Source organism: Halichoerus grypus, chromosome 8 (assembly GCF_964656455.1).
Source record: "Halichoerus grypus chromosome 8, mHalGry1.hap1.1, whole genome shotgun sequence".
Taxonomy (NCBI): Eukaryota; Metazoa; Chordata; class Mammalia; order Carnivora; family Phocidae; genus Halichoerus; species Halichoerus grypus.
The window spans coordinates 77,123,414-77,135,867 of NC_135719.1; the positions used below are offsets into that span (position 1 = coordinate 77,123,414).

At 41.7% G+C, this 12,454-nt stretch overlaps 1 protein-coding gene across 1 annotated transcript in view; it reads left to right on the forward strand.

The window, feature by feature from the left end:
* Nucleotides 1–12,454, forward strand: part of RYR3 (ryanodine receptor 3) — a 503,714-nt gene that overhangs the window by 158,516 nt on the left and 332,744 nt on the right. Inside the window, 1 exon segment of the mRNA XM_078053421.1 lies at nt 1,602–1,721. Coding sequence (XP_077909547.1) covers nt 1,602–1,721 — 120 coding nt within the window.

Genomic DNA, 12,454 nt, shown 5'->3' on the forward strand with positions numbered 1-12,454 from the left:
GGCAATGCACATAGCGCCCCTCGGTCATTTTGACAACGGAGAGGAATCCCTTGCTGCCTGTGCCCTTTGGGAAGATGTGATTCCTCTGGTTACCACAATAGCTGGGGGAGACTCCACCTGGGGGAAAACTTCATTGTCTTCAGAGATTTCACTGAATCCGCATTTTGAGAGTGTAGTGCTATTCTGGAGTTTTATTCCATCTCAACTCAAATAAAGACCATGAATTCTGACTTCACTATAAGCAGAGGCTTTTGACTTATTACTGACTCAATTTAATGATGAACAGGGACATTTCCGTGCCAGTAAGAGTGTGGAGCTTTTTTTTTTTCTCTCTCCTCAATCTTCTTTTCGTATGTCTGTGATTTGTGGCTTCTCACATTTTCCTATAGCCCCAGCCCAATCTCTGGGTACCAGCAGACATCTTTTTGGGGGATCTCTTACTATTGAATCTCTTTATCTTCCCATCAGGTGGAAGGATTTTATTTTTTCCATGTGACTAGGCACATGGCGGACACCTTTCAAGAAAAACCATTTCTGTTTAGTCCACCTGTCCAATATTCTGGGACAAACACTAACACCAGGGGGCATGGGGATGAGGCAGGACAACAGGAGAGCCTTTCCTAAGGAGGAAGTTCCAACTGGCCCTCCTCTTGTTACTCCTTTAACTCAACCACACCTGCAGATGTTTTTGATGTTGGAAACCCAAAGTAAAGTTAAGTGGTGGGGAGAGTGGGGGCACAGATGGACAGACTGGAGGAATGATAAGGAAAATTGTTTCCTCTCAGCCTCAGGCAGGGTTGTGCAAGAGATGAGCATGTTAGTGTAAATAGAGGTTGGCCTAGTTTCTGGACCATCAACAAGAGGAATGTTTTTCAAACAAGGTCTCTGAAATTTCAGGAGGGTTGTTTTGAGAGTGATGCGTAGGAGAGAGGTCCCCCTCCTTAGGAATTCAGAGTGGTTCCTCTACTTGACCTTCAGCTCCTCCCTCCAATGTGAATCCTCCAGGCTTCTCTCAGCCTTCCTTTCCCATATGTTTAGGACTCATTTCCTGTCACCGTCCACAGCTTCCTTCTGTCATCCCTGGCGAATGTGTTACACACTATGTGCGCCCCCATCGGGCTCTTGCCTCTTCCAAGCCTGACGCCAAATGGACTTTCCCTCCATGGATCCCATCTCTGCTTGATCTCTGCATTGTCTCTCTTCCCCTAGATCACATCTCACTGTCCTATTCCTGTTGTTTATTTGGAGATTGCTTAGATTTACTCTCATGTCCATCCACGTGTTGAAATTGTCTGCTCACCTGGATTGCATGCCTTTCCTGTGTCCCAGCAGTGAGGCTCATGCTGCAGATGTCTGTAGTGTATACGTTCCACGTACATGGACCTGCTCCCGCTAACACCACCCCAGAGTTGAGAGTTCTGACTCCGGGGAGGTGCTCAGCATGGCCCTGTGAATAGCACACTCTCCTTTTCTGTATCACATGCAAAAGCATGTACCTCTCAGTGTACCTGATAACGATGCAACAAGGTGACTTGGGGACCTGGTTCCACGTGGGGAGGCAGCCCCGCTCACTCACATGTGTGTCTCTGTTCTGCCGGCAGGAAGATGAGGTGGTTCTCCAGTGCATCGCAAACATTCACAAGGAGCAAAGGAAGTTCTGCCTGGCAGCCGAGGGCCTTGGGAACCGCCTGTGCTTCTTGGAACCCACTTCAGAAGCCAAGGTAAGACTGATCGCCTGCCCTGTGCCTTCTCCCCTTGGCCTCCCAGCGGTCATTTGGGGGAAAGGAGCTGCATGGAGGGGATGAGGAAGGAGATGAGGAAGAAGGGAGAAAGAACACATTGTTTTGACAGGGGGAAGCAGATCAGATTTAAACCATACCTCTCCCCAGCACAGGAACCCCTGCAGTAGGAACCCAGAGCAGTGAAGAATTGTTTGCCATTGTTACCAGGATACCAATGATGCCTTGAGGGCACTGTGAGCCCTCACAGAAGAGGTTCTCCTCATCCTTCCAGAACACCATTTTGTGTTAATTCCTGGAAGTCTGAGTGCATGTTCTTTACTCTCAGCTGGCACCGATAGCTCCAGGGACTCACGGGGCTTGGGCTTGGGTTTCGCAGCAAGCACGCTGCTCTCTGTTCTGACTGTGCTGAGATCATCATCCCCACCTGCCCACTGTGACCTGGGGGGCAGAGAGGAGCATCCGTGCTGGTCCCTGCCTGTGTGGTGGCATGTAATGTCCTCTCTCTTCAGCCGCACTTTCAGACCATCTCTGCTTTTCTTGGTCTCTTTGTCAGGTGGATCTGTGTTCACAGTACTTTGCCGTCCTGGCCAGATCTTTAGATCAGTCAGGGTTCTCCAGAGAAACATCTCTCACTTTCTCTCAATGGGTGGGTGGGTGGGTGGGTGGATAGATAGATAGGGATTGAAGATATTGCCTCTTGTGATTTTGGGGGCTGGCAAGTCTGAAATCTGTACGTCAAATCAGCAGGTTAGAAACTCAGGCAGAAGTTAATGCTATCTTGAGGCAGAATATTTTTTTCTCCAAGAAACCTCAGTTTGTTTTTTTAAGGCCTTCAACAGATGAGGTGAGGCCCACCCACATTTTCAAGGGTAACTTTTACTTGAAGTCAACTGTAGATGTTAATCACATCTATCAAATACCTTCACATCAAAACCTGGATTGGAGCTTGATTAAATAATGGAGTCCTATAGTCTAGCCACGGTGACATACAACTGACCATCCTACCCTCCAAGCTCAGTTTCCTCACAGAACCATGTTTGTTTGTTTGTTTGTTTAATAAGCAGAAAGTTGTTACTGTGTTTTCCAGTAGGCCCGCGTGATGGGCATGTCATTTCTGCACAGGAACCTACACAATCACAGACACATATGCGTAGTTCAACCGACTCCTAGAACACCAGATATGCACTGTGATGGCCACATTTCCCAGAAGCCCTTGTCCTCTCCATCACGTTTTTGCCCTCCCATGGAGGTCACCGATCCCTGAGTACAAATGTCTATTTGTGACAATGTATGGCCAGTGCCAGTAGGACAGAGTCCCATTAAAATAAATGATAAAGAGAGGGGTGCCTGGGTGGCTCATTTGGTTAAGCATCTGACTCTTGATTTCAGCTCAGGTCATGATCTCAGGGTCCTGGGATCCAGCCCAGGGTCAGGCTCTGCGCTCAGCAGGGACTCTGCTTGGGATTCCCTCTTCTGGCCTGGCCCTTTCCTTTCCACGAAATATTTCCCCTGATTCCCTACCATCAAATTTTACAACCACCTGTGCCACTCTTAGGTTCTCAGAAGCTAACGTAAGGTGTGCAATGAAGTAAGAAGGTGTATCCCCAAGCCTGGCGCTGAGGGTGAGCCATGCATCTCAAACACCACTCTTAGCACCAGCTACAGAGCCACCCGTGACCTTGGCATTCCTAGTCAAGGGTATTTCAAGCTAGTTGAGACTCAGAGAGATAAAATTGAGATAAATTCTAGGGAGAAGACAGACCTCTGAGAAAGAAGAGATGAGATAAGGTTCTCAAAAGATATTCTTAGTGTACAAGCCCTAAGAAAAAGAGGTCACATTGAAGCAAGGCGTGAAAAGGTAGAAGAATGAGAAGCAAAAGTATGCCAACATTTGCTGTAGACATGAGACTATTTAACACTTCGGAGAGCTCTTGTGACTTTCTGTTTGCCATGGCCCACTCTTCTCTGAAGGTCTCCTGAAACCGCAAATGTCAGCAGATGGAAGCACTGTTACTCAGCTTCCCTTTCAAAGATGCACAGCTCCAGGAATTAAAAGGTGTCTTGTTTTATAAGAAAGACTTCAGAATTAGAACCAAAGACCAGGAAACATGGAAAGGAAACGTTGCTTCTTTATTTTATCAATAACAGCAGATACTTTTTTTCCTGTCATTTAAAAAAAATTTAAGATTTTATTTATTTGACAGAGACAGTGCAGCAAAGGGAGAGGGAGAAAGAGCTCCCTTCTGAGCAGGGAGCGTGATGCGGGGCTCGATCCCAGGACCCTGGGATCATGACTTGAGCCAAAGGCTCAGGCACTTAACCTACTGAGCCACCCAGGTGCCCTTTACTGTCATTTTTAAGTGGAAAATTTGTTCCCAGGAATTTACTACTTTTCCTCTGGCCCATATTATCTCGTCTACTTTGTACTAACAGTACCAGCTGGGGAAGGGGGGTGGGGTGGGTCTTACTTGGTTTAACTTAACATCCAAAGTCCTGAGACTCTCATGGACTGTTGGCACTAGTCTGTGCGGTGGGACAGGAACCACCACTCGCCTGCTGGGACATGTCAGGCACAGCTGTGGGAATCCTTGCTTCTGAATCCTCCACCCCAGATGACAGCTCGAGTGCAGAGACGAGATCCACATCAGGCAGGTTCCATGACTTACAAGCCTCGTGTACCACAGGAACCAGGGTTTCTTGTAACAACCCCACAGACACAGCTTTTGGGGGCCCACAAAGGACACCTCCCCCCAGCTAGAAGAGTCTTACACTTGGGGAATTGCAAAGATACAGCTTCCTGGTGGAGTATTGGTGTCTTCCCATTGCAGACTCAGGCTGCCGGTCAGGGATCATTTTCACTATAAGCAGTGTTCCCGAGTAACCTCATTCACATATCAGTTTTACCAGGTTGTCCTAGGAAAAAAACTGGACAGTTAACTGAAGGTCCTATTCTCATGCAGAAGGAGTAAAGAATTCCGTAAGCCTTCTCCCACAGCAGTCTTCATTGATGGCAATTATTTAACTACTCTGGCCTTGTCTGATGTGTCTGGAACCCCAGCACCTTTCCAAATCCTCACTTCTGCCTTCCTTAATTTTAGATCATCAAAAAGTAAGAAGCATATGGGAACTTTGTGTTGAAGATCAGTTTCAGCAGACCAAGGTTTGTTTCACTGACTTTAATGAGGATGAAACGGAAATTGTGAAGTGAAACAACTTAACCCTCATACCCTTTATTTATTTATTTTTTTAAAGATTTTATTTATTTGTCAGAGAGAAAGAGAGAGAGCACAAGCAGAGGGACAAGCAGGCTCCCCACTGAGCAAGGAACCCAATGTAGGACTCGATCCCAGGACCCTGGGGACCCCGGGATCACGACCTGAGCCGAAGGCAGACACTTAACTAACTGAGTCACCCAGATGCCCACCCTTGTGCCCTTTAAAAGCCAGCGGCGGGCATATCCAAAATCTTCGGGGTCTCAGTGTCTCAGATCGAAGTTCTGTCTCTTTGTCGGGGAACACTTCCTGGTCATGGTGTATTCAAAATGAAAAATCTGATTTCAAATCCAGTTTTCAAACTGAAAATTTCCAGGGGAAATTTTAGTCCTGTTGCCCTCCACTTCCTCTTTTGAAAATGAAGAATAGTCTGCTCTGGTTTCTGAGAAGTTGGATAGGCTCTAAAGACCCAGTATTAAACATCTGCGATTGTGCAGACATCATTATGTAGATGGCATAAATTAAGAGAATTCTAGGCTAAAAATAACTTATTTTCTATTATTTTTATTATCTTTAGCTCAGAATAGATTTACTCTTGACTTCTAAAAACCTAAGCCTATGCAAATTTGCAGAGAAGGAGGCTCAGCCTGAGGCTGTACGCTTTTCTTTGAACTTCTGATTGCTATTTTAGAGTGTAGTAGTCTCTCTGGACTTAAGATCTTATGAAAAGCCAAACTAGGGGCACCTGGGTGGCTCAGTCAGTTAGGCGTCTGCCTTCGGCTCAGGTCATGATCCCAGGGTCCTGGGATCGAGCCCTGTGTCGGACTCCCTGCTCCACAGGGAGCCTGCTTCTCCCTCTCCGTTTGCCTCTCCACCTGCTTATGCTCTCTCTTGTTATCTCTGTCACTGTCTCTATCAAATAAATAAAATCTTAAAAAAAAAAAAAAGCCAAACTATTATAAAACTTATTTAAAGAAAAAAAAACTCCCTTGTCATGTGAGAGAGAATGAGAGGTGGAAAATGTGAACCCTTTTGATTGTTTGGTTTACATTTATCAGGCATCATGTGCTCTATGCCACGTACCACGGTGGGTGCTTGCTTACATGCTCTCATTTAATTTTTATCGCCCTATGGAACAAATACTGATCTCATTTGCAGAGAAGGATACAAGAATTTAGACAAAGTTAAGTAAATTCCTGAGGATGATTCATTCCAAACTTGAATGACTAATTCTCTAGTACTCAGCAATAAAGAGTATCATGGATCCAACTTACTTACGGATAGAGAAGCCATATTTCTCCATGTGGTTAGATTTTAAGATTACCTGGGCAAATCTCCATACCCCCTCCCACAGCCTTCCTGCATCTGTCCTCTGAATGCCTGACATTCCAAAGTTAGAAATTTGTATTTTGCTTAAATCAAGTAGAAACTATTAAAATACAAATGTTCTGAGAGAACACATGAAGCAGTGTTAAATTTTTATAGCTAATTTTTTTAGTATAAATGACATCATCAGGTATTTTCTTGAAACTTGAAAGTTAATACAGAGGAATAAAGGCGATCACTAAGTGCCTCTGTCTTAGGATATAAGGTACAGAAACACTGGGAATGTGGGATCAAATGTCTACCACATTGAATTAGGATAGTTTACCTGTCTTGATGCCTCCCCTCCACCAGACTGTGAGCACTGAAGTGAAGACAATGGTTAAGACAGTGATTAAGAAACATGACCATGGACCATGGAACAAGACTGCTTGGGCTGGTAATTCAGGCTCCACTGATTAACAGCTATCTGACCATGGTTCCAGTGATTTTACCTCTCTCTGCCTCAGTTTCCTTGACTTGAAAACTATCCATCTTATAGATTATTATGAAGATTCAGTTACATGGGTTCCTAATTGTAAACACTTGTAACAGTGCCTGACATACCCCAAAGTGCTTTTTAAGCAATAGCTTTTTTTATCCCAAGCACGGAGTCAGACACACTTGAGGTCATCCGGGGCCATTGCTTGATGAGTTACCCACATACTGAATTAGTTAAATTAGATAAATATTTAAATTAAATATTTTATTTATTTTTTACTTTTATTTCCAGTGTAGTTAACATACAGTGTTGTATTAATTTCAGGTGTACAATATAGTGCTTCAACAACTCATTGCTCGTCATCATAGTGTACTCTTAATCCCTTTCACCCTATTCACCCCTCCCCCCACCCACCTCCCCTCTGATGACCATCAGTTTGTTCTCTAGAGTTCAGAGTCTGCTTTTTGGTTTGTTTCTCTTGTTTGTTTTGTTTCTCAAATTTTACTTATGAGTGAAATCATATGGTATTTGTCTTTTTCTGACTGACTTATTTCACTTAGCATAATACCCTCTAGCTCCACCCACATGGTTGCAAATAGCAAGATTTCATTTTCTCTGATGGCTGAGTAGTATTCCATTGTGTAGATACACCACATCTTCTTTATTCCTCTATCAATAGACACTTGGGTTGCTTGCGTATCTTGGCTATTGTCAATAATGTTACAATACACATACAGGTGCATATATTTTTCAAAGTTAGTGTTTTGTCTTCTTTGGGCAAATACCCACTAGTAGAATTACTGGGTCATAGGGTAGCTCTATTTTTAATTTTTTGAGGAGCCTCCATATTGTTTTCCACAGTGACTGTACCAATTTACATTCCCACCAATAGTGTACGAGGGTTCCTCTTCCTCCACATCCTCACCAACACTTGTTATTTCTTGTCTTTCTCATTCTCTCCATTCTGACAGATGTAAGGTGATCTCTCATTGGGGTTTTGATTTGCATTTCCCTGGTGATGAGTGCTGTTGAGCATCCTTTCATGTGGCTGTTGGCCATCTGCATGTCTTTGGAAAAATGTCTGTTCATGTCTTCTGCCCATCTTCTTTTTTAAGTAGGTTCCACGCCCAGTGTGGAGGCCAAGGCAGGGCTTGAACCCATGACCCTGAGATCAAGACCTGAGCTGAGGGGCACCTGGGTGGCTCAGTTGGTTAAGCGACTGCCTTCGGCTCAGGTCATGATCCCGGGATCCTGGGATCGAGCCCCACATCAGGCTCCCTGCTCAGCCAGAAGCCTGCTTCTCCCTCTCCCATTCCCCCTACTTGTGTTCCCCCTCACGCTGTCTCTCTCTCTCTCTGTCAATTAAATAAATAAATAAAATATTTTTTTAAAAAAAGACCTGAGCTGAGATCAAGAGTCGGATGCTTAACCGACTGAGCCCCCCAAGACCTGAGCTGAGATCAAGAGTCGGATGCTTAACCGACTGAGCCACCCAGGTGCCCCTCTTCTGCCCGTTTTTTAATTGGATTATTTGGGGTTTTTTGGTGTTGAGTTGTAGAAGTTCTTTATTTTTAGATACTAACCCTTAATCAGATATGTCGTTTGCAAATATCTTCTCCCATTCAGTAGTTGTCTTTTAGTTCTGTTGATTGTTTCTTTTGCTGTGCAGAAGCTTTTTATTTTGATGTAGTTCCAGTAGTTTATTTTTGCTTTTATTTCTCTTGCCACAGGAGGCATATCTAGAAAAATGTTGCTATAGCTGATGTCAGAGAAAGTACTGCCTGTGTTCTCTTCTAGGATTTTTATGGTTTCGGGTCTTGTATTTTAGGTCTTTAATCCATTTTGAGTTTATTTTTGTATGTAGTGTAAGAATAAATATTCTAAAGGCCTGGATTTGACCATCGACAGGACATTTATGACATTTAAAGTGAAATATTTATGAGAGTCAGAGTGAGTAAGTTAGATGAAAAGGATTAAGCAATGAGTGAATAGTTTTAAAAAATAAAGTGAATCAGTGGGATGTACATTTTTATTATTATTGATTTCTAATTTAATTCTGTTATGACCAAAGCCATGCTCTGTAGATTTAAATTCTTGGCAATTTATTGGGACTGTTTTATGGCCTGACATGTGGTCTATCTTGCTTAATATTCCATGTGTTCTACTTTTAAAAAGTGGGTCTTTTTCAGTTCTTAGCTAGTGTTGTATGAATATTAAGATGGTTGATCGTGGTGTTCAAATCTTCTGTTCTTACTGAGTTGTATTTATATGTTCTATCAATTACTGAAATAGAGGTGTTAAAAACTATGAAGATTTGTCTATGTCTCGCTTTAGTTCTGTCTGTTTTTCATGTATTTTAAAGCTCTCTTCTTAGGTGTGTGTATATATATAGGATTTTTATTTTCTCGATGAATTAATCTTTGTGTGATTATCAAATGCTCCTATTTATCCTTGGTCTTATTGTATATTTTGATATTAACACAGCCATAAGCTTTCTTATGTTTACTATTTTGTGGTATATCTTTTTCTATCTTTTTTAAGATTTTATGTATTTGACAGAGAGAGAGATAGCGAGAGAGGGAACACAAGCAGGGGGAGTGGGAGAGGGAGAAGCAGGTTTCCTGTGGAGCAGGGAGCCCAATGTGGGACTTGATCCCAGGACTCTGGGATCATGACCTGAGCCAAAGGCAGACGCTTAATGACTGAGCCACCCAGGCACCCCTCTTTTCCTATCTTTTTGTGTTCAATTTCTTTATCTTTATATTTAAGGCATGTCCCTCATAAACAACATATAGTTACATGTTACTCCTCCCCCTTTTTACAATCTCTGCTGTGTTATTAGAGTGTTCAGTCCACTTAAGTTTATTGTAACAATTGATACCATTGGGTTTTAGTCTACCATCTTACTATTTTGTTTTCTTTTGTTTCCTCTGGTTTTTATTCTTCTGTTTCTCTTTTTTTTACCTTCCTTAGGATAAATCAAATATATTTTAGTATTCTATTTTGTCTCAATTGGCTTTTTAGCTCTACTTCTGTGTTTTATTTTTTAGTCCTTACTTTAGGGATTACAATATAAATCCTTAACTTCTCAGAGTCTGTCTGGAGTAGTATTATACCACTTTCCTTTTATCCTCTGTGCTATTATTGTCACATGTTTTATTTTTACAAGTTACATAATATGCAGTACTTTCTTATTTTTGTTTCAAAGAGTCGTCTTTGAATTTGTCTCAAGGAAATTAAGAAAAGGAAAAAATCATCCTTTATAATATTCACATATTTACCATTTTCAGTGCTCTTTAGTCCCCTAGATCCAGACTCCCATCTAGTAGCATTTTCCTTAAGCCTGAAGAATGTCCTTTAGCATTTCTTATAGTGCAGGTCTGCTGGTGACAAACTTTCCCCGCTTTTGTTTCACTGACAATGTCTTTATTTTGTCTCTATTGTTGAAGGATATTTTCTCTGTAAATTCCTTGTTTGATTTTTTTTTTCTTTTATCACTTTAAATATGGTGTTTTACCATCTTTTGGTCTCCTTTTTTTAAAATGAAAAATGATCTATCATTCTTATGACTCCTCTATATGTAGTAAGTCTTTTTTTGCTGGCAGGTTTTAAGAATTTTCTTTATCTTTGATTTTAAACATGTTGAATTCAAAAGTACTGTAAGACATCCAAGGAGAAATTTTGATAGGCATCTGAACATATAAAACAGAAGTTCAGAAGAGAAGTTGGGATTAATCTTTTCAAAGCTTCAGAACATCTTTGCTTTTCAGTTTGAATGATTACATTTGAGGGTGGTTTTCTTTGCATTTATCCGGCCTGTGTTTCGCTGAGCTTCATGGATCTTTTGGTTGTTGTTGTTTTGTTTGTTTTTGATCAAGTTTGGAAACTTGGGGGCCATTACTTCTTAAAATATTTTTTCTGCCACATTTGCTCTTTCTGAAAATCCAGTTACTTATATATTAAACTGTTTGATATTTTTCTATAGGTCCGTAAAATGGTTTATTTTTTTCAACTATTTTTCTCTTTGTGCTTCAGTTTGAATATTTCCTACTAGCTTGTCTTTATGTTAACTGATACTTTTAATATAAATGTGCCATTAACTGCCTCCAGTGAATTTTTTCCAGCTATGTATTTTTAAATTCTGAACTTTCCATTAGTTCACTTCTAAGGTGTTACATAGTAACCTCAAATTCTCTTCTGCCGTTATTCTCATTTTTTCCTCTAAGTTTATTAACATAGTATAATAGTTATTTTAAATATTTGACTATTAATACCAGTATCTGGATTGTCTGTGGATCTATTCCTACTAACTGAGCTTTCTCTTGATTATGAGTCACATTTTCCTATTTCTTTTGATATCTAGTAATTGTATACTGAAGATTGTAGGTGGTAATTTTTTATCTTCCCCTGAAGATATCTCCCCCCCATTTTTTTTTTAAGATTTTATTTATTTATTTGAGAGAGAGAATGAGATAGAGAGAGAGAGCATGAGAGGAGGGAGGGTCAGAGGGAGAAGCAGACTCCCTGCCGAGCAGGGAGCCCGATGTGGGACTCGATCCCGGGACTCCAGGATCATGACCTGAGCCGAAGGCAGTCGCTTAACCAACTGAGCCACCCAGGCGCCCCTCCCCCTCATTTTTTTTATCTTCCCCTGAAGGGTATTGCATTTTATTCTAGCAGGCAGTTAAATTATCGGTGGACCTCCTTGATCTTATGGAGGCTTAGTCTAATTTGGTTTTGGTTTTAGTCCTAGAATATAGTCCTTGTTCTTGGGACTAAAGCCTTTCTGAGTTTTAATGAAAATCCTGAAGTTTTTCCTAACCCCTTCGAAATAGCAAGACTTGAACACCAAATTCTGACACTTTGAAATTGGGTAGCTGCTATAACCTTTACTCATTTTTAATGTTCTGTTGCCCTCCTTTGGATACTTGAAATACTGCCCTGCACAGTTGAGTTGGCCAAAAAATTTGAGGGACATTTGTGTGCTGATTTTGGGTTTTTCATCTATGGTGGTTCTGTTCTTTCCAGCATTCTCCTTTTCAATTTCCTGACATTCTGACAGCCCAAAGTCAGGCCTCTGGCTCCATAACAAATTTTTCCTGAGGTTTATCCCCCATGAACCCCATGAACAGAGGAAGTACCCTCAAAGGAAAATTTAATTAAATGTAGATATCACTTATTAGACTTCCCATCTTTCAAGAGTCCTATTCCTTCCAGCTTTAGGTTGCTCTCCAGTGCCTTCAAAGAGTTTTTTTAAATTTTTGTTCAGAATTTATAATAGTTGTTGTCAAGAGAGTTATTCTGCTGTAAGCTTCTCCATTGTTACCTGAATCAGAACTTCATCAGTGAGTGTTCACTACTCTTTGAATCAGTTTAATTTTAAAAGGAAGAAGAGGGGCGGCTGGGTGGCTCAGTCAGTTAAGCCTCCTACTCTTGACTTCGGCTCAGGTCATGATCTCAGGATTGTGACATTGAGCCTTGCGTCAGGCTCCATGCCTGCTTAAGATTCTCTCTCTCCCTCTCCTTCTGCCCGCTCCCCCCCAAAAAAAGGGGAAGAGAAAATAGTGTTAAAGCAGAATCTAGGTAGTCGAGCTGTTTCCACAGTGAGAAACACAAGCATGTTTCTAGGCAAAGGAGGAGGTCTAGAGAAGGAGAGACTGAGGTTGCAAAAGATAGGGAACTAAGAGATGGCACTA